This window comes from Condylura cristata, unplaced genomic scaffold, assembly GCF_000260355.1.
Source record: "Condylura cristata isolate star-nosed mole 26May11 unplaced genomic scaffold, ConCri1.0 scaffold00003, whole genome shotgun sequence".
In the NCBI taxonomy this organism is placed as follows: domain Eukaryota; kingdom Metazoa; phylum Chordata; class Mammalia; order Eulipotyphla; family Talpidae; genus Condylura; species Condylura cristata.
Window position 1 is genome coordinate 29,813,286 of NW_004567104.1, and position 21,491 is coordinate 29,834,776.

The 21,491-nt window shown below is 42.1% G+C and overlaps 1 protein-coding gene across 1 annotated transcript; it reads right to left on the bottom strand.

Annotated features, from left to right (window-relative positions):
* Positions 1-300: 300 nt before the first annotated feature.
* SLC51A (solute carrier family 51, alpha subunit) lies at positions 301-18,510 on the bottom strand. Its single transcript, XM_004675132.2, has 9 exons — positions 18,479-18,510; positions 17,511-17,605; positions 6,516-6,670; positions 5,561-5,634; positions 4,948-5,106; positions 3,583-3,694; positions 3,175-3,321; positions 1,339-1,444; positions 301-823 (listed from the first exon to the last, which is right to left on the bottom strand). Exons 1-9 carry the CDS (start codon positions 18,508-18,510, stop codon positions 687-689), a joined length of 1,017 nt encoding a protein of 338 aa, XP_004675189.1. The 3' UTR covers positions 301-686.
* Positions 18,511-21,491: the final 2,981 nt, after the last annotated feature.

Genomic DNA, 21,491 nt, shown 5'->3' on the forward strand with positions numbered 1-21,491 from the left:
ATGTTCCATTTCCTGTGTCTTTGATGTGTGGCATACCTGTGTATATGTTTTACATATTTGGGTTCTTTATACCTGTACTCTCAGTTCCTTTGCTTTTTTATGGTTATTTTTGTCTTCTCAATATCAAGCTTCATGAGTGTATTATCAGGGAATTTCTTTTGCAGCTTGACACAGGAGACTCAAAAAAATATATGTCCACAAAAGGAGGCTGATCCAGATTTCCCAGGTCTAAGGTCATCATAACCCATACATCTTCTGAGAAGCTTGGTTTCTTTCAAACTTCAAGCTGGTACTTTTATGCCTGGATAAATTTTACTCCTGTTTTTATGCTTAGACAACAAGCCATATATTCTTCTCTCTTTTATTGGCCTTGGAAAAGCTCAGTAACCTTACAGTATGAGCTTTAAGGGCTAACCGTGGCACCCAGAGACAATGTGTCCAGTTAAGAGTTTCAAACTCCTTCCTTCTGTTTATTATAAAATCTAAAATATCTCCCCAGGGTAAGTTCCCAGACAATTCCATCCTTTTGCATAATTCACCTTTAGCTCTCTAGATGCCAAATGTAATATGGCAGCTTGTGCTGTAAATACAGTTCTTCCCCATTTTGTCAAGGTTGAGGGACAGTGAAGAAATCTTATACTTGACTAATAAGTACATTGTCTCTTTGATTGTCCAAGTCATCCACCTCAGGCTTTGAGGTTCAAATTGAAGTCTGGAGAAGAGAAAGGTTCATATCCAACCTTGTTGTCTTTCCTTCTGTAGCACATTCGGGTCAGCACAGTCATCAGAAAGGTCTCCACTATAAGGAGATGGCAATTCATCACTGCAGTGGGGGATGAAATAAAGTATAAGTTATGCTGTTATAGAGGTGATATCACACTCACAGTCCTGGCATGAGTCAAACTATTTTCCAACTAACCCTTAAATCAGGACTTAAAGGATATTAAATTGTCATAAGTAATAGTGATGAATGGTCGAGCCAGACCTGAATTCACCTCTTTATCTTCTACAACCTGAAACTAGACTTAAACATCATGTGCTTTATTTGTATGACTTTCTGCATCCTAAGCATACAGATTGCTTTCCCAGGAGCTGTGGATTAAAGCCTTGGTTGTTTGTGTTGGGCCTCAGGGCTAGTCTCAAGCTGTGTGATTGCAACTGTCTCTATGATTTGAGAGGCCGTAGTTTCCTAAAGCTTCTGCTGGAATTTCTTGGAGATCCTTTTGTGAATATTCTGAGCAGAAGCCAGGCTGACCCAACATCTTTGCTAAGGTCCTCATTTCCCTGCCTCTTCCTCTCACCTGTCTGGGAGGGTGATGGGAACCCATATGTACTCACCTTGAGACCTGATTTTAGAGGAAAAGGGAGGTGAACAAGCAATCTGCCCAGTACTGGCCAAGACTGAGAAGATGGCTGGCTGCAGGGCAGATAGGATGAGGAGCACCTGCAGATGAGAGAGAGAGGTGAAGGCAGGGTGGGCCCAGCAGCTGTGGGCACAGAGGCTAGCTCACCTTCCATTGCATGTCTGGCAGACTGTTAGATTTGTGCTGGTATAGAGGGTTGAGACTCATACTTGGTTAAACTCTGTGGAGTTTTCATCTTTAGGCAAATTACAATCTCAATGTCTATCTGATATTTTATGAGCACTTCTGACAAGAAACAATAAGAACTGATTAAGGATTCATTTTTCATTTCCTTAGCCATTACTACTAATGAGGACTTAAAGGATGAAAAGGATGCATGATTAGCGAGAATCATTCCAGCTTGCTTGAGTCCCTGAGATTCCTGCCTAGAATCATGAGCAGTTAACAAGTAAAGTGCTCTTTGAAAAATCTCTGCTGTGCCAGAGACTGCGAGCATAGAGTGGGAGGGGATCAATGGTGACAGAATTTCAGGGCAAATGAAAAAGTCTTAGGGATGGATAGTGGTGTCATGACTGTGCAACAATGTGAATACACTTAATACCATTGATTATACACTTGAAATGCTAAAAATTGCTATGTATATTATACTACAATGAAAAGAAAAATAGACGCCTCTGGAGCACCATTTGTTTCAGTACTGGCCTTCCCTGAATATACTATCCTGACTTACCAGCCTCTTTAAGGCAGAGGTTTATCCAGAATTCCCCACAGTGGTCATGGGCAGGCTTGACAGTCAAAGGACTTTTATCCTGTGACCTGACCTTAAGTGCTTGTAGGGCCCACATCCTTTCTGTCCCTCCATTTCCTGGCTCTGCATTTCAGACTCTCCTCTTAACTTGCTTTGAAATTCTACCCCTTATGTTTTTTCAGGCAAGTCCTATAAGATCTCTGTTCCTCAGTTTCCTCATTTTGTACAAGAGAATAATGACTCCTAAGATTATTGTGATAATTTAAATGTAATGTATAAAAAATGCCTAGAATATGGTAGCTCGTCATAGTAGATGTAATACTGATGGCGCTGTTGGATTTAGATGGTAGAATTTTAGGAAGTAAAAGGAAAAAGCAAAAATAGGTGAATTTCAGGTTTGATAAAATGTGAATTATAGGTTGAATTGTGTCTCCCACCAAGATATGTTGAAATCCCAACCTGCATACCCCTCTCACTCCTTGTACCTCAGATGTGACCTTATTTAGAAACAGCAGCACTATTTGGGTTAACTAATTAGGTGTAGTTAGTTAAAATTAAGTCATACTGGAGTATTCTAGTATAGCTGGTATCCCTATAAGAGGAGGAAAATAGACAAAGGCCCAAGCGCATGAGGGAGAATGCCATGTGAGGAGGGAGGCAGAAATTGGAGCCACGCAGTTGCAAGCCAAGGGCAGCTGGACTGCCAGGAATATACAAGCCAGCAAGACATGAGCAAGAGTCTTCACCTGCAGGCCACAGAAAGACTGGCCCACTGATGACCTGATTTCAGACTTGCTTCCAGAAGTATGAAACAATAAATTTTTGTTTTTTAAAACTATACCATGTTTGGTATATTTTGTTACAGCAGACCTAGGAAACTACCATGGTACAAAAAAGCAAAAATTGGGAAGGGGCAGGTTGGTTTCCAAGTATCACAGGAAAACTGAGGTTTATAAAGAAGATTCCCAGGTTTAGTTCTTTAATAGTCTCATCTTCTAACCCCAATTGTTTATATCTCTATTACCCCTTCCCCCAACTCCCCATTTTCTAGGGTATAGTTACCTGGAACAGAGCAAATTTGGCTCCTATGTTCTGTTCACCCAGGTGCTGCTTGGCTTGACGGAAAACGATGCCCAGGGACCAGAGAGCCAGCAGGGTGGACACACCAAGGACTGTGTTGATCCACAGAGCTGTGCTTGTCTCAGAAATCTGGTGGTAGACCAGAAAGTAGTCATTAAGGGAATCAAGTTCTTTTTCTTCCTTTATTTCTCCTCTCCCATGGTGAAAAGGTAATTTGAAAAAAAAAAAAAAAGCCCTAAGGCTTTGGCCTGTTCTAGTCTCCTCTCTCCCACCAAGTCTCTTGAGCTTCACCACAATCACCCTGCCCTGTGTCAGGAGCTGCTGATTCCAGACACGCATTCTAGAATTCAAAGGTACTAAATGAGTCTTTGCTGCCCCTTCCTGGCTTACATCTGCTGGGTCATAGATGCCATCAGGGATGAAAAACAGGCCCACCAGCCCCATTGTTATCCTGAGGAAGGCATACTGGAATGGGCCCAACATCAGCAGCTGAAGCTTCTTCCTGAAGGGAGAAGAGGGGTAAGGAATGTGACTCCACAAACTACCCACCCCGAGAAGACTTTCCAGTTTCCTCATCAGGCCCTGGGCAGAGCCTTGGCTACCATCAGAGATATCGAAATGGCTAAATCGATGAGGACATAGGAAGAAGCCAGAATGTGGAGAGTATTGAAAACTTTCCTTGCCTCTACTTACCACCAGACCAGAATGCAGCCTTTTGCACAAGAATTAGTAAGAGTATTGACCCAATGTCATTAACTAAAAAGGGGAAGTAAATGGACCAACGTCCAGTTTGTTCTATGTGGTTTTAGGGAGCAGTGAGCCTTAGTGATGGGCACTTTTGAATTCTTTCTTTGCTCACTTCTATAAGGTAGGCTCCGTAGATGTCCTGCTTAAAACAGGGCTGAGAGAGATGGAGGAGACAATTACAGGTGCCCGGGATGGGGGTGTGGAACACGCATGCGCACCGGGTCGGCACCAAGCTGGCGGGGAACACGCATGCGCAGTCAGGCAGGTTGCGCCTGCAGTCTGTGGACTGTCGGCCTAACACAAAGTAGGTGGCTTTACTGTTCTTCCAAGTCATAACATTTGGAAGTTCAGAAAGAAATATAGACAACTAGCCTGTTACTTCTACAAAAAGTGTTAAATATTAGCGAGGCCGTGAAAAAAGCAAAACATTTGAGATTAAAATTCTGGATCTCAGGTTCAGGTTAGAAACCAAAAACAGGATTTCAGGAAGGCCCCATGTCTGGGCATGTTTAGAGGGGAAAAAAGAAGGATAAGGGCATCTAGAATGTGATCACGACCCAGATGTAGTGGATACCAGGTAAGAAGGGATTTGCATATATGTGTATATATTGGACCTTAAAAGAGTTAGATAAGTATATCAGAGACGCAGCTATCAGCAGTTCACCAGGGAACAAACTTCTATCCCAGAGTTAAACATTACCGGACAAAGAAGCCCTGACCCTGGTGTAGTGTCCAATCCCAACATAAATCTCTCGACAAAAATCATGTATCGTTCACAAACGACTGCGATATAAGCAAAATATATATTTGTTATGTATACAACCGCCAGGGAGTAAAGATTTCACCATTCCAAAAGTAGTGATCCCCATAGGTAACTGCTACTCACACATCTTAAATATTTTATAAAGGAAAAAAAAAAAAAAACCGGGCTGAGAAAGCCAGCAAAGACTCTCAGGAGAGTGCAGGAAGAAGCTAAACTGTTCCTCCAGGATGTTTCTCCCACCTTACCTGGTTAGTTGAAATCGAGGGCAACAGGGGCAGCAGCAGCAGCAGGGGCCTGTCTGGACCACCATTGGGGTGTCCTTTAGTGTCCTCATTACTGCCTCCTTCCCACCAAAGCCTTCCACCATGACCAGCATCAGCAGGTAAAAGCACACTGCATAAAACCTGGAGTAGAAGGAAAGGTGGTCCAGGGAGTAGAGAGGGAATGAGGGGCCATCCCTTTTTTGCTAAAGAGAAGACTTTGCAAAGGGAGCAGGGAGGGGTGGAGCTTATAAAAGGGATCCTGGGAGGAGGAGGCATTTGTATGTGTGATCCAAGAAGAGGAAGAGCAGGGGACAAGATCCAAGGGCATGAAAAGGGGGAATTTCTGGCCTTGGAAACAAAGTGGTGGCTGAGGAATGTGCCAAAATAAAGCACTCTCTGAACAGAATCAGAGGTTCAGGAGACTGGGATTAGCAAAAGTTAGAAAGGGCAAGATTTGTGATCAGTTGGTTTAGAGATTTATGGAAGGGATAGGGAATAAAATAAGACACAAATTCTGGAGTCCTGGGTAAATGGGGAGCAAGCAAGAACCCTAGAAGGATACATAGCCCTGAGGCAGGGCAAGCAGGACACTCACGAGATTATGGCCATATCCACCAGTGTGAGGGAGCGAGGGATCCAGAGACCAAAGCAGCAGAAAACAGACAATACCTACTTGGAGAGGAAGAAGCTGGTTGGGTAAGGAATTGATACTCTGCTGTCACTCTCTTGAAAATTTGTGACAATGGCTCAAGGAAACAAAACCTAAGCATCTGAGGTACCTTAAAAGTGATTGAGGGGGGTGGGTGGGAGGATCTAATTAAATGCATTTACTAAATTAAAAAAATTAGCAGTCAGTTCCTTCTAAAATTAAAGTCAGTAAGTCCCTTTGAGTCAGGAACTCTCTTGGACTATCTCATTCTATAGCCATGGGTTGGGAGTAGCTAAATTCTTCCTTAGGAGTAAATAGATCAAGATGCAGTCTTTCCTGTACTAGAGCATCTCTAATGACTTGAGATGGCCCAGGTAGATATCATCTGTCAGGAAATGACCTTAAGGGGTCCACTCTCCAACCCAAACAGGGCTCACCAAAAGGAAATAAGTTCAATCTTGGGAGTAAGCCAAAGGCTAGTTGATGAATTGAGACTCACAGCATTAAGGGTATAGCTAGGTATGATCTTGGGGGGTTGGGCGGGAAGTCTTTCTTTCCTACATTCTTCAGACCTATTGTGCTACCTGTACAAAAAGGAATTTTACTTTTCACATCACCTCCATGGTAGGGAACTAGTCTAGTGAGTGTGGTTGCTGGTAGGCTGAGCAAGTTCTCCAGCTGTCTCTGTGGCTCTAAGAATCATACACTCCAACTAACGGCTGTTGGCCTTATAAGCATGGGATGCTCACTGCAAATGAAGATCCTATTATGAGTCCCTGCCTAAAAGTGGTAGAGGCAGGCAGCACTTTGCAGATTTCAGTTAATTGAGTTTTGAGGAATTATCAAAATAGTCCTTGCCTCCTCTTCAGTCCCTCCCAAAGGGAAGCTACAAAGCCCTCACCGTGGGAGCGGAGCTGCTCCAGAGCAGAGTCCTCCTCTTGATGGGACACTGGGTGTTCTTGTACAGGTAGATAGCATCCTCGATGTAGATGGCAATGGAGCCAAGAGTAAGCAAGGTCATGAGGACTGTGAGGGCCAGTTCCACAGGGCTCAATGCTAGAGCAGAAAGAGAAGGCAGACTCCAGTGAGTTGAAGGTCAGAACTGGGGGGAGAAGATCCAAATTGCTTTCCTGTTAACTGTTTTAGGTTCTCATCTATGCAGAAGAAAGTTCTTTTCCTAATTTTCGAGTACCCAACATATGATCAAGAAACAGTTATTCTTCTGCTAGATGGGAGACTAGGCCAGAAGTTTGTAAGTTTTTGCATAATTAACAAAATTTTTATATTAAGAGGTTTAGCAGGGCCCATTACTTTTCTGCATCCAATGCTAAGTGTTAATGCTAACAGGTCTGGTAGATCAATTAACGTTATAATTGAAGCAGAATGTAATTATGGTATACTTTAGAGATGTTTAAATTTGATTTCAAAAACTGTGTCGTGAAACTGGGACAATAGGAAGGGCAATAGGAAAGGACAAAAGAAAAATGGTACAAATGAAGACTTCAAGGACACTTGACCGATGCTGGCCTCACACATAATCTTACATTTAAATATGATTCAGTAGCTCTCATTAGTGTTTACTGCAACCGTTTGGGAAGTGTTAAAAAATAGTTGCTCAAGCCCTGCCCCCAGAGATACCGCTTTCTTGTTTCTGGGATAGGCCCCCCAATCAGTTTTTTTTAGCAAGCTCACCTGATGATGATGGTCATAGATAATGAACATTTTGACCCTGATTTAAGCAGATCTGGCCTTACCATCGCTAAAGGCAAAAACAATATAGTCACAATATATGTTTCTGAACGCATGGTTCCTCAATGCAAAAATAAGTGTTAAACAAAAGGTTCTGTGTTTTTAGTGACGAAGCTGGAATCCTCATTTTTCTGTATCTCTTCCCTAACTGGCACACCCTCTCCTTTCTACCTCTTCACTGGCTGGATGAGGGAAAGGGGAAAGGAAGACTGTCAGGGTCCAGTCAACTGTCCTGTTGCTTTGAGAGTAAAGTATGAAGAGGGTATTGACCGGTATAACCTGTGTTTGATGACTACGAGCAGCTCAATGAGGGAGATACTACTGCTGAAAGCAAAACCAGGAGAAAGGAGACCACAGTTCAGTAAAGACTTGAATTGATACCATCTGGGCCATTAAGCAGCAACCAGGGCAAAGGTGAATTTTTCAAACTCACATTGAGCCAGGTTGTTCTTATTTCAGGGCACATGTTTTCCTCACTTTCTGTATGCTTTATCTCAGGGGGGGTGCTTTACCTCTGACCACAATTAGTTCTAATGACCAGTCTAGAGGACCTGCCCTGGGGAAGGTGGTCCTGGGATTCCAGCTCTCAAACTGGGGCTATAAAGTCAGTGGTAAATTTTTATTTCCTATCACAGGCTACAAAAGACAGGATTGTGCTTGTGCTATTTTTCTTTCCTCTTACTCATTCCTACCTTGCTTATGATATAGCCCCTCCTCATGACTAAATTAATAATGTGTCATTGCTTGTGATGTTTAGCTCTGTTGCATTTACCTCGCCAGATATTGCTCCAGTAGTTAAACAAGCTATGCAACTTCTATCGACCGACAAATTCCAGATAGATTGCGAAAAGCTCTGAAAAAATCAGAATTTCCACTGCTAACTTATGTTATGACCTCCTTTTTTTGTACAATCATAATATCAAAAATAGTCTGAGCAACCATCAGTTTACAACTGGATTGCCTTAGCCTGGTTCAGGCAAGCTGCCCCAGGGTGGGAAATTCCTTTGTCTCCTGAGACAAAAGGCAAGCCCCAGGAGAAATAAGGCCCCAGGGCGTAAAAACTCCTGAGAAGTTTCCTTGGTTTCTTTAAATAACAAGCAAATCTCAGATAAAACTTCTTGGGCATAAGGACTCATGGACAATTTTTTTTTTCTCATGGACAATTTTTAACCTTTTTTACACAGGTGTTGTTTAATACACAACTGTACAACTTTCTCTTAGTTTACTCCTTTTTAAAACAAGCACTAACTACTCTCTGCTAGCTTTAAATTAACCACTAGCTTTTCTTTAGACAATCACTGCTAACACTGGCTAACACAATTTATTACTTCCCTGAGACCCCTAATAATCTTTCACTAACGAGCTCATCCCTTCCCAGACACCCTCGTCCCTTGAGTTGTAACTAAACATCTGTACACATGACAAGTATCACAAAAATGTATAATTTAGTATACCATAAAATGTTAAGAGAAAAATGCTTTGTTCCCCTTGTCCTTAAGAACATTTATGGCAGTTTATGGCAATCTCTCGTTAACTTACCTTATGCATTATTGCAATTAACTACTTGCTACACAGTATAAATAAAGACCTGTTGAGGGAATGAGCAGGAAGACTTGCACCCAACTCTGACTCTGATGCCTTCCACGCACCCGCACCCCTCTCCCCTTTTGGAATCTCTGCTCCCCGAAGCCTTCCCACCTTAGGGCCCTGCCTGTCTCGCCTCCGGACACCTCGATAGTTGGGGCTGTTCCCCAACACAGTGGGTTCTGCACATTCTGAATATTAAAAAAAAAAACAAAACAAAAAAACTGGTTGCAGTTCTTATTAAGGATTCTACTCCCCCTTGCAACTTTTAAAATATAAACATCACAAAGATTTTTTTCACACAATTTTACCCTTGTGCAGCAAAAATGCATTAGGTTAATTTTTTTTTTAATTTAAAATTGTTGAAATTTTCTATTTCATTGAGGAAAAATTATAAAGACTTAATGGTACAGGTTACACTGCTTCTGATATTACCACACCATGTCTACCACCAACACATCAATAATCCATTGGGTCCCCTTTCCCCTTGGCTCCTCACCCCTCGCTTTCTCCCTCTGGTTGCCTCAATTTTGCAGTCAGATTTTTAGAGTTTATTTTGGTTCAGTTTTGTTCCTTTGCTTTGTTTTCTTTACATTCAGATTAACAGACTTGTACATATATGGTCACCTGCTTTATGACAAAAGCTCCAGTACAACTTAAGAGGAAAGGCTTTTTTTTCTAATAAAGCCTTCTAGGTTAATTGAATATCTTTATAAAAGATAAAAAAGAACACTGACCCCCTTCCTCACTTGATACCAAAATACTTAAATGTGAAAGTTAAAACAGTAAAGTTTTTAGGAGTAAATACAGTTGACCTTCATGACTATGAGATAGGCAAAGATATTTAGAAACTGTACAAAAAGACAATTCACAAAGAAAAAACAGGTAAATTGACTTCCTTAAAAAATACAAATTTTCGGCCCTCCCTGGTGGTGCAACAGGTTAGGACGGCAGCACTACAAGCTGGTCTCAACCGCTTCAGTACAAGTTGAATCCCCTGCCCTGGAGGTGACTCACATGGTGCGGCAGACCTCTCCTGACCTGCCTACAGCTCCCCTAAGCAGTGTACTTTGTCGATCCACCTGTTCTGCTCCCCACTCTGTCTCTGGTGAATTCTCTTACCACTCCTGCACCTCTGGCCTGTACCCCAGTTCTATATGCATAAATAAATAAATCTAAAAATAAACAAATAAAACTAATTTTCATTTATCAATAAATCATTCAGAGAATGAAAAGGCAAGCTCAGATTGGAAGATATTTGCAATACAGATAGCCAACAAAAAAATTCACATCTATAATGTATAAAGAATGTGGATTAATAAGAAAAAAAACACAATTTCTTCAAAGAAAAGATCTAAATGGTTACTGCAAGACCTAAAGAGTTACTAACACAAAAGATATCCAAATATACAAGAAGTGTAAAAAGGTGCTAAAAATATCAACAGTCATCAGAGAAAGACAAATTAAAACCAAAGTTTTAAAGAAATACAAAGTTTTTAAAAATTACAAATTAAAAGCAGTGTGAGATGCCATTACATATAATCAGAGGACAAAAATGAAAAAATCAGACTGTTAACTCCAAGTCCTGATGAGGACAAGAAAACAATCGAACTTTCATACGTTGCTGTTGGGATCCTACAACTGCTTTGGGAAAAAGTATGGTAGTATCAAGGTTAAACATAATCTACCCTATGGCATAGAAATTCTACTCCTGATAGACATTCAGTCAAAATGAGTGCTTTTAATCACCAAAAGAATGTTGAGAGCAGCACTACTCATATGGCCTAAGATGGAAACATCCCAAATGTTCTTTAGCAAGAATACAGGTAAATAAGTGGTGATATACTCTCACAATGGACTAGCGCACAGCAATAAGTGAAGAATGAACTACTGCTACATGCCACAAAATAACTTTGAAAACAGAATGAGTAAAGGAAGCCAGACACAAGAGTACACACTCTCTGGTTTTGTTCATGTGAAGTTGAACAGGAAAAACTGATCTACAGAAGGAATATAGGCAGAATAGTGGCCTTTGGAGGAATATTAGCAAGAGAGCCAACTGGATACTGAAATGTTTAATATCATTTGGGTGGTGGTATACATCTGAGTGGCGGTTTTTACAGATGTACACTTGGGTAAAAATTCATCAGGCAATATACTTAAGATCATCAGCCTTTAGTGTATCTAATGAATATCTTTAAAAAAAGAAGAAATTTATGTGAACAAAGCAGAATGCAAAATTAGCATAGTGAACTTGAAACCATGTTCAAAGGATCTGATGGGGGGGGAGAAGGGTAGAAAGGAGTGGAAGCAAGAGTATCTTTTTTTTTTTTTAATTTAAAGAGGAAGTTTATTAGAAAGAGACAGGAGAGAAAAGGCATTTGCATAGACACAAGTGGACAGAAAGAGCTGCCCCAGAAGGGACAAGTTTGCAGGGAAAGAGAACCGCATGGTTGCAGTCAGGAGGTCTTAGAAGAGCAGCCTTCCCTGAGGGAGGTCAGTGCACAGGAGTCCTGACATGGTACAGGTCACGGACAGGCAGGACGCTGCTGCCCTGCAGAGGGAGAGAGTGGGTGGAAAGAAACACCTGCTTAGTCACAGGTGGGCAGAGGAGTGGCTGCCAGACATTAGTATCTTTATCTTACAAAATGGAAAGTTAAAAAGTGCTGTCCAGTTAACAGAATTAGAAATAAACTACTGGTACAGTGCACAAAACTAAGAGATAACTGCTGAACAGGATTATAGCTATCGTGAGGAATGGAAGGAAGTCAGTGCTAGGTGAGCTAAATCCTCACATATCATAGAGGCAGCCATAGACAACTTCTAAAATTGATACCCCAGGGAATAATGGGGCTTATTCATTTGCAGGTAACTATTAATATGGCCAGCTAAAAAAGGAGGAGGAAGATCAGAAATGGGAATGGATAAGGCAGGGCACAGTTTTCATTGGTAGCCCTTATATACTATTTGCATTTTTAACTATCTTCATTGCATTACTTTATTATTTTTTTAAAATGCAAGTCAAAACCACACCAGTGAGAATGGCCCATATTTAAAAATCAGGAATCAACAATTGTGGAGGATGTGGAGAAAAAGGAACTCTCCTCCACTGCTGGTGGGAATGCAAACAGGTCCAGTCACCATGGAAAGCTGTGTGGAGGTTCCTCAAACTACTAAAAATGTAGCTACCATATATCCAGCACTTCTACTCCTAGGAATTCATGTATTACTTTAATAAAACAAAAACTCTTAATAAAATAAAAACATTTAAAAATCATTTCTGAAAATATGAAATATTAAGAGAGAATTACTAAGAAAAGAGAAATTGTTAGGAGGGGATCACTATTGCCGATCTCTCCTTGCTCAACATCCCCACACCCTTGTTGACTCTTGTTCTTTTTTTTTTTTTTTTTTTAATGCATACAGAACGGGGATACAGGCCAGAGGTGCAGGGGCAGTGAGAGGATTCACCAGAGACAGAGTGGAGAGCAGAACAGGCAGATTGACAAAGTACACTGCTGAGGGGAGAAGCAGGCGGGTCAGGAGAGGTCTGCCACACCATGTGGGTCACCTCAGGGGCAGGCGGGGATCGAACTCATGCAGATGTGGCTTTAGCTTCTTAGTGCAGTGCTTTAACCCGCTGCGCCACCAGGGAGGGCCCTGACTCTTGTTCTTATCAGTTTATAGGGAATTAGGGGAGGAAACCGGCCTTCTACATGTGGAGGCCAAACCTTTTCCCAGTCTTCACTGTCCTTGACCATTCCTTCCTTGAAAACCGCTCTTCCCTTGACTCCCAGAGACACACTCTTGGTTCCCCTCCTGGCCTTGACCTTAGATCATTACTGATTGCTCATCCTCTCCCACGCCCAATGTTCTCCCAACCCAATCACTGCAGGTCAGTTCTGTTTATTGAGGTTGAGGATTTTCCTATCACACCTTCATTCCCCCAACAACCACGTGACTTGTTTGACTGCCAGGACTTTATACTTGGCTTCTGCTTGTTTAGCTTGTTTAGCTTTGTGCCGGAGCTCCAAGTGGCTGGCTCCCTCATCAGAACTTGACTCAGTTGTCCTGCACAGACAGCCTCCTGTCAGGGTCCTGTGCGATATTGCAAATACCTTGTGGGGGCACATACACACACATGCGCGGAGACTATTAGCATGTTATTTACTGACTGTTCCCTCACCCGAGTGAAAGCTGCATGGCAGTTTGTCATGTCAAAGTAACTGTCATACTAATTGTTATACGAAAGAAACAATCCCATGAAATTTCTGATTTTATCACTTCTATTTTACAAGCTTTTTCAGGATGCTGGACTTAGAGAGTTAAGCACCGAGTCCATGGTCACACAGTGTGGAAGTAGGAGCTGGGGTTTAAACCTAGGGGTTCCTCAAGTGAGAAAATAATGATAATGATGAACAGCTATATACCAGAGACATTTTGTGGGGCGTGGAGTGGGGAATGAGATCAAAAACAGTGGGGGTAGGGAAGGGCACTGGACTATAGTGATGGGACATGGGTGATCTGGTGATGGGAAGCCCACGGGGATTGCAACTGAGATGGAAAAATGCACAAAATGATGTAAAAATAAACATATTATTAAAAAAACAAACAAAAAAACCCTAGGGGTTCCTGACTCCACGCCTATGCCGACAACCATCATATACGATGCTGTGACACTTCATGCATGTTCTTACAGATGTAGGAGGGACTGTGAAGTGATATAAACAACTAAATACAGCCCTAAAAGGTTGTTTAAGTTTATGAGGGTGTTTAATACAGAACTGCGTGCAGTTCTTGTAACCACTGGCTTCGAAAGTCTATTTCTTATACTTGGACACTTGTGTATGTGCACAGTGCAAAGGTTGAGAGGTTTGTCAGCATCTGTGGCATGTATCCAACCATTGAGTGCTTTTCAACAAACTAATTTATGTACTTAAGAGATTGTCCCTCTCTTATTTTTCTGCATCTTAAAGCAAACAATGGGACAAAGAATTCCATGGCCAAGGATTTTTGGAAATGATTTCCCTTTTAAATTTTTTATATTTTCTTACATTATTAATTTTTGGATAGTGTATGCTTTCTCCCCTCAGATATAGTCCCTGCAGTTTTCCCATCACCATATCCCCCCATAAATATCCTTCTTTCCTACAGAGCATATTAGAGCTTTAAATCTAATTTACATTGTTAATTTCCAAAAGGAATACAGTTTTTACAATTTTTAACAGACTTTCATGAAGCCCTGCTTGCAATTAGTATTCAAAGGAATATATTTTTAATATATCTGTAGCAACTAACAAATTTCCAGTCTCTGAAATAATGATTACTTTTTAAAATATTGCAAATATTAGAACATTAAAATTTTGTAAAAAGGACTATCACCCATAACCCTATTAATTCCTAATCAATTATCACACTCCCTCCAGTACCCTCCATTTTTGTATTTCTGGTCTTGAGAACATAGGCTCTGGATGAAGAGACACTTGAGTTCAATAGAAAATTATGCTTTGCTTGTTCTTTGACCTTGGAGATGTTATTTATCCTCTGACTAAACCTCTTAACACATTACCTGTCATTTAGTATTTGCTCAATAAAAAGAATCTTTGAGAAAACATCCTGGTTAAAGTACATACACCTCATAAAATGGAAATCATACTGTAAAATTTTGTATTCTGCTTTTTTATCTAAGATTTCATTACTGCTCTTTAAATCCCTTTTTAATAATTATATTGTAATTATAAAATATTTCAAAAGTAAAGTGAACAGTAAACAAACATAATAAACCCATTTTAAAGTTTTACATACAACATTGCCAAGTTTGCTTCAAAAGTTGTTTTTAGAAAAGTAAAATACTCCTTCCAACTCTTGTCCCTTCTCTACCCTACCTCCAGGGACAACTGCTATACTGAAGCTGGTGAAAATCTTTCCCATTAATGTTTTAATTTTTCATGATGCATGTACATGTTCAACATATTTCATTTAAAAAATCCATATAAATGGCATTCAAACCTTTTCAGCCCAATGTTCTTGTCATGATTTTTATTATTTTCACATGACAAACTGAAGGAGTTTCCTTGGCACATACAAGAGGATTCCATTAGGGTATATGCCTAGAATTAGAATCGCTGGGTTATGTAATAACAGATGGAAATCTTCTGACTAATGGATATGTGATGACTCTCTGAAGTGGATGTACCAATTTCCCCTCCCACCAGCAGTCAATGAGAATGGCACAGTTGCCCTCAAATTAACCTTTACTTGGGATTAGCAGTCTTTTTATTTTTGTGTATCAGATAGTAGTGAAACATTATGTCATTGTTTCATTTGAAGTTTCCTAATTCCTAACAAAATAACTGTTCTGTATATTGTCCAGGTAGGTTTCCTCACTGGTGAGTTGCTCGTTCATTTATTCTATCCAATTTTTATCAGGTAATTTTTTCTTTTAAAGACTACTCATGTTCGGTGCATTTTTCTCCTTACCTGTTCCATTTGTCTACTTTCTACTACTCCTTACAGTTATTATCCCTTTCTTTACTTAGTCTTATTATAAGCTTAAATTTCTAGTAGAGCTGCCAACCTCCTGACACTCTTTCAAAATAGTCTTGGCTTTTCTTGGCCAATTACTCTTCCATATAAATGTTTGAGTCAGTCCATTAAAAAAAGTCCTGCAGGGACTATAATTGCAATCATAGAAAAAAACATTTCAAAAGCAGATTACTGAAAAATGTAATAGTTCTTTTGAAGTAGTTCTTTCTTCAATGGCATTTAAGGAGCAACCAAATCTACAAGATGAAGGAAGAAAGGGTTCCTCTGAATCTTCTACTGGACCCCTCCTCCTGAATCTCTCTTTGTTTGTGTCCTCACCACACCCACATCCTCAGAACCATTATCAGTGTGTGTTTTTCTGTTCACCTACCACATCTAGTATTTACCAGACCATCTGCTATTTCTTTGCAGGGACTGTGCTCTCTAACTCTGCTTTACGTTCCCTGACTCTGCCCTAGCTCAGACACTTGTCCCTCATGCTGGGTTGCAGCAATAACCTTCAATTAGTACTTCTGTTTCTCAAGGGTCTTCTTCCTGGAAGAGCCTCATTTCTAATTAATGGTCCTGAAGTACTCTCCAGCCCCTGCCCTCCTCCCCCAACAAGGAGCCCTTGTTGCTCCTTGTGTCTGCTGGGTAAAGTGCAACTCCTCTGCTTGAACCCATCAGGCCCCACCTTACCTGCCCAGCCCTCTCAAATGTCCCTGATTCCCCAGCAGGAAACAAATCCTGCAGATGGAGACCCTAGGAGTTGGGAGGACTTGCCTGCTCATTCTATCTCCACAGGTACCCTAGCAGTGACTACTGGCTGCTCAGTACTCTCCAGCCACTACCCATTCTGACCCAACCACCTGAAACAAGGTAGTGGGTCCAACTACCAGCCACAGAATGATGGGGCTTCTACTTGTACATTTTGTTACAAAACAAAATGAGAACCATTTGCACTATATAAGGCAAGGTTGTCAAGTTCAGCATTATTGATACATATAATTCTCTGTTGTAAAGAGCTTTCCTGTAGTATACTATAGGATATTCAGCAGCATCCCTGGACTCTCTCCACTATGTCAGGGATGTTCTCTAGCTGTGGCAACTGGAGCTGTCACTAAATACTAGCTAGAGACCAGAGGGAGAAGTTCCTCTGGCTAACCACTAGGGGTGCAAGAGAAGACTCAAACCACCAGCTGTACTCTGAACCAGAAGTTCTTGGAGCGGTGAGTAGCAGCTGCCAACTGGCACGAATCACGTAGAAACAACAAGCCTCACTAGACTTTTGTGCAGTTGGCATTAGCTCTGGTTCAATATCTTAAAGGAGGCTGAACATTGCTCAGGGACATGCCCATGTCTGCCTGCGAATGCATACTGCTGAGTGGAAAGAGTTTACTCCCAGGGGAGCCATCAGGAAGGAGGCTGGGAAAAACATTAAGGCTGTCATAGAGACAAGCCTATTTGTCACCGTAGATGAAATGTGAGCCATATTTTCTATAAAGATGCTAGCTAGGGTAGTTTGTCAGGGTTTTAGGAGCCCAGGAACAAACAGAGTCCCATCTACTTCAAAAGCAATTCAACAAAGGATGTAGTTAGCCAACAGGGCCTGAATGATTTCACAGATTCACCTAAGTTTTAAGTGCATTATGCATAATAACCACCTGTTTGGAGTGGTGGGAATTTTGTGGGACTTGGATCATTTGGGCACCATTTTAAATCCCTGGATCCTGGATTCAAGATTTTCAGACCCTTGGGTCTAGGGAAAAAACAAAACAAAACAAAACAAAACCCCTCTAGGCCCAAGTTTCCAGTTTGAATGAACTCTGAGGTTAGGACAATGTTCAGCCTCCTTTGAGATATTGAACCAGGACTGTTGCCATTTTGTCTCTGGGGTTGGTTGTCATGCCCCTTCCTTGCTTTACTGGCTCTTGGAGAAGGTACTTTTTTCCAAGTCTTTGGCTCAAGAGACCTGGGCCAGCCTTCCTTCCAGGTTCTCCAGCTAGCATTTCCCTCTAGGGGAGTGTCCTTGACTCACCTCTCAGAAGTTGGGCTGCAGTAGGAGTGGGAGAGAAGCAGGCAGCAGGGATGCCGTAATTGGTTTTTAGTACCTCCAGGAGGTCCGCTGTGTACCTGGAGACACACCAGACTATGTTCAAAACATGGGGATGGGGGCCGGGGGAAGGGAGGGAGAAGCCATTCAATCACTCCTGGATTTGGGGAGCTTGTTCATTTCCCTTCAAGACCTTCTTACTCTTAGAGGGGCCTCCCCTGTGACACAGGCGTTAAAGTGCAGCACTTTGAAGGTATCTGCAGCCACTGCAGCATGAGCTTCCTCCCTGGCCACGGAGGTGACCCACATGGCGTGGCAGACCTCTCCTGTCTCACCGTTGCACTACTCCCTTCGGCAGTATATTTCAGTCAATCTTTCTGTTCTGCTCTCCACCGTCTCTGGTGAATCCTCTCATCGCCACTTCTCTGGCCTGTACCCCAGTTCTTGCATGCGTATAAATAAATCTTTAAAAAGAGATACCTTGCTAATCTTAGAGGGACTAGAGAATTGAGTGAGGTCAGTGTATAAGGTGGATACCACCTAGCCAGCGGCAGGCATGGCTGTGGCACCCTCCATCCCATTAGGCAGCAGCCTGGGGGCTCACATAAGAGGAGTGGGGTCTCAGAAAAAGCGGACCCCTAGCATCAGGGATGGGTCCCTGGTAGGTCCACAATCTGTGAATTACTCCACAGTCGCCACCTGGGATCTTCCTCTCCTCCAGTTGGTGGTGGAGGGCGGAGGGAGTGGGGAGGACAGAGCCAAAGCTCTGAGCGGTTATGTACTTTTCCAATCCTACACTGTTCTAGAGAACCTGGGGACAGCCAGACTGTTATCAGTCTTGTCTCATGCTGGGTGCTGGCAGCCAAAGGGCGTGGGTCAAGGAATCAGGCCACGGAGAGTGAGGCCACTGCTGTTTAGTAACTCTTGGCTCAGGGCTTGCTGCCCTCACTTACCTGGGGTCAAGCTTTACCCCGTCTGGATCCATTTCTTCTTCCTCTGGTCTCCTGGGCAGTCACTGAGGGACAATGGAAGGGACAACGGCTGAGTGGGGAGCTGCTGCTCACAGGCCTTTCCCAGAGGTCCTGGCTGAGGTAGGCTGTGTCTTCTTCAATCTCTGTCTCTTCCTCCTCAGGCAGGCCGAACCTCCTGTGCCTCAGACCTCAGAGAACCTATCTCAGAGTTCACCCCAGAGGAATTTGATCTTGTCAACTGGCTGATTTCCCTGATTCCTGACTCCTCCCCATCTCTAGGTGTGGTTCCTCCTACTTCCTTCTCACCAATGTCTTTGCACCCCATTGCCCCATCCCACCCCCAGTCCTCCAGGAGCTTTCTAGGAGATGAGAGAGACAAAGTTCTTTTTTTTCCTTGTGAAGAGACAAGTTCTTGATCCTCCCCCCAATATTCCCTGGGCAGCACCCTTTCTTCCCCAGAACTTGCCTGGAACTCAGGCTCTGGTTCCCTGGGGATAGAGAATCAGGGATGAAACCTGGGCTGTGTTGGTGCTGTTGGCTGGGCCTGTAGAAAGCAGGAATCTGGAAAAGCCGAGAACCATGTGGGTTTCCCGGTGCCTGGCCCACCATCCTGATAATGACAGGCTTATTTTCTAAACAGCAGCTGAAGTTGCAGCACATGGAGAACAGAATTGCTGAATGACATTTCTGAGCATTTTAAATTTGAAAACCTATTCCAGATAATATGCTTATTAACCATTTTATTGACTCTCCAAATAGATTTAACTTCTTTGAGATCAACCACAGTACTCCTGACATATATTAAATACTCTTTAGAATCAGTGGCTTGATTAATAAAATCACAGCAGCAGTGGTAGTTAGTGTCTATTGAGGATTTATGGTGTATCAGTTGCTATAAGAAATGAAGTATAGTCCTTATCTCATTTAAAAATGACAGTCTGTTATAAGGTAGATATCTTTATTCCCACTTTACAGGTAAAGAAACTGAGACTCGTAGAGGTGATTTTACCAGGTTGAACAGAAAGCTGTAGAATTATGGAAAGAAGCAGAAGGGACCTGGGTTAGGGACTCTGTTGAGGTTTGTATGAAGATCTTTGATATCAAGGTCCCATGAGCTGATTAAGAGGATCAATAGTGAGGAGGCCAGAAGAGGCTCTTTGCCTCCCCCAGGTGACTAGACACAACCAGAGGAAGCAGTTACTGATGCTGTACCAACAGGACTCCCTGTTGGCACCTGCTCCCAACAGAATATCTCCCAAGGATCAAGCAAAGTCCACTCCCTCTTTTAGCCTACAGTACAGTTAGCCTACAGTACAGTTCTTAGAAACGGATAATGTTTCATCCAGAGCCTCAGAGGCCCAATTACTCCCAAAAGCACAAGGGAAGACTGGGACACTGACCCTCAGAGGGTCAATGCCCTCTGCCCAGCCCTAACAGATGCAGACTGACTCAGCTTCCTCAAATCAAAGGAATGTTCCCTGGGTCATTCATCTCTAGACCAGTAAGAGATCTTTAGTTTAATTGCCCAAGCCTGAACTTTAGACATCCTTAGGGAAGATCACAGGATGCTGAGGCTTTTTTCCAAAACTTTTTCAGGACAAAGGAATAAGAAGAGGGCTGACCAAGAGGAGGAAGACTCTCAGGGCTTCTGTGGGTGGGCAGCAGAGGCTGAGAGGCCAGATAAATTTCAGGATAGAAGAAAATGGTGGGAGGAATGGCAGGGTAGGGTGAGACAGAGGGCTTTAGTGCTGATGGTGTACTTCTGCCCCACAGAAAGCACCTAAGTGGCTCTTTTCTGTGCAGGCCCACAAATTAGTCCAGTGCTATGCCCTGACTCAAATCCTACCCACAGCTAAGGTCTGGCAAGAGAAGATGAGCTGGACCAGCCAATGGGATTCTTCTTTTGCTAATTTTGGACTGCTCACTGTTTAAACTGATTTTTTTTGAACCAAGAAGAATGAATTGTTCTTTATTTCCTTTGGGAGGGGTTCATTTTCCCCACAAAATTGTACCGTAACTTGCTAGCACACCTACTTGTTCAGTTTTGGTTTTCTTGGTATGCAAATCATTTCTTGAAAAACTAAAATATAAAAAAAGCATGAGTTTCATTGGTTTTCCCTAGAACTGCTAAATTATTTGACATTTAAAAACATTTTCCAAAAATTCATATTGACTGATATCTAATTCACATGACATGTCACATTTTAAAGTGTATAATTCAGTTCTTATTTATTTATTTTAAAATTTATTTATTTACTCATACAGAACTGGGGTACAGGCCAGAGGTGAAGGGTCAGTGAGAGGATTCATCAGAGACAGAGTGGTGAGCAGAACAGTCAGATCGACGAAGTACCTTGCTGAGGGGAGCAGTGGGTAAGACTGGAGAGGTCTGCCGTGCTATGTGGGTCAGCTCCTTGGCCGGGGGTCAAACTCGTGCTGCAGTGGCTATGGACAGCTTCATAGTGCTGCGCTTTAACCTCTTGAGCTACCAGGGGGAACAGATACAGTTGTATATTCATGTTACACAGCTATGAAAATCAATCTAATTGCTGAATATTTCCATCATCCCCAAAATAAACCCTCTATTTCCTGTACTCCCATACTTCCTTCTCCTTCTCACCCCTTGGCGGTCATTAATCAACTTTCTGTCTCTATGGATTTACCTAGTAAGGACATTTCATCTCTTTCATTGAGCATCATATTTTCAAGGTCTATTCATGTCATATCATGCATCAGTACTTCATTCCTTCTTAAGACTGAATGGTATTGCAGCATTTGAATTTACCATATTTTTTTATCCATTCGTCAATTAATGAATATTTCTATTTTGTGGCTGTTATGAAAAATGCTTCTAATTTGTTGAACTCATTCATTAGCTCTAACTCTCTTTTTGTGTGCACACACATGCATTTTTTAGGGTCTCGATAATACAGGATCATGTCATCTTACTAGTAGAGACACTTTTACTTCTTTTTCTCCTATGTGGATGTTTTTC

Bases quoted from the DNA above. Each gene is read 5' to 3' on its own strand.
- SLC51A (XM_004675132.2), bottom strand. From the start codon at position 18,510: ATGGATCCAGACGGGGTAAAGCTTGACCCCAG. The intron at 6,671-17,510 runs GTGAGTCAAGGA...TTTCTGCTCTAG, and splicing joins TGCAGCCCAACTTCTGAGAG to CATTGAGCCCTGTGGAACTG. The intron at 824-1,338 runs GTGAGTACATAT...CCCCCACTGCAG, and splicing joins CTCTAAAATCAGGTCTCAAG to TGATGAATTGCCATCTCCTT.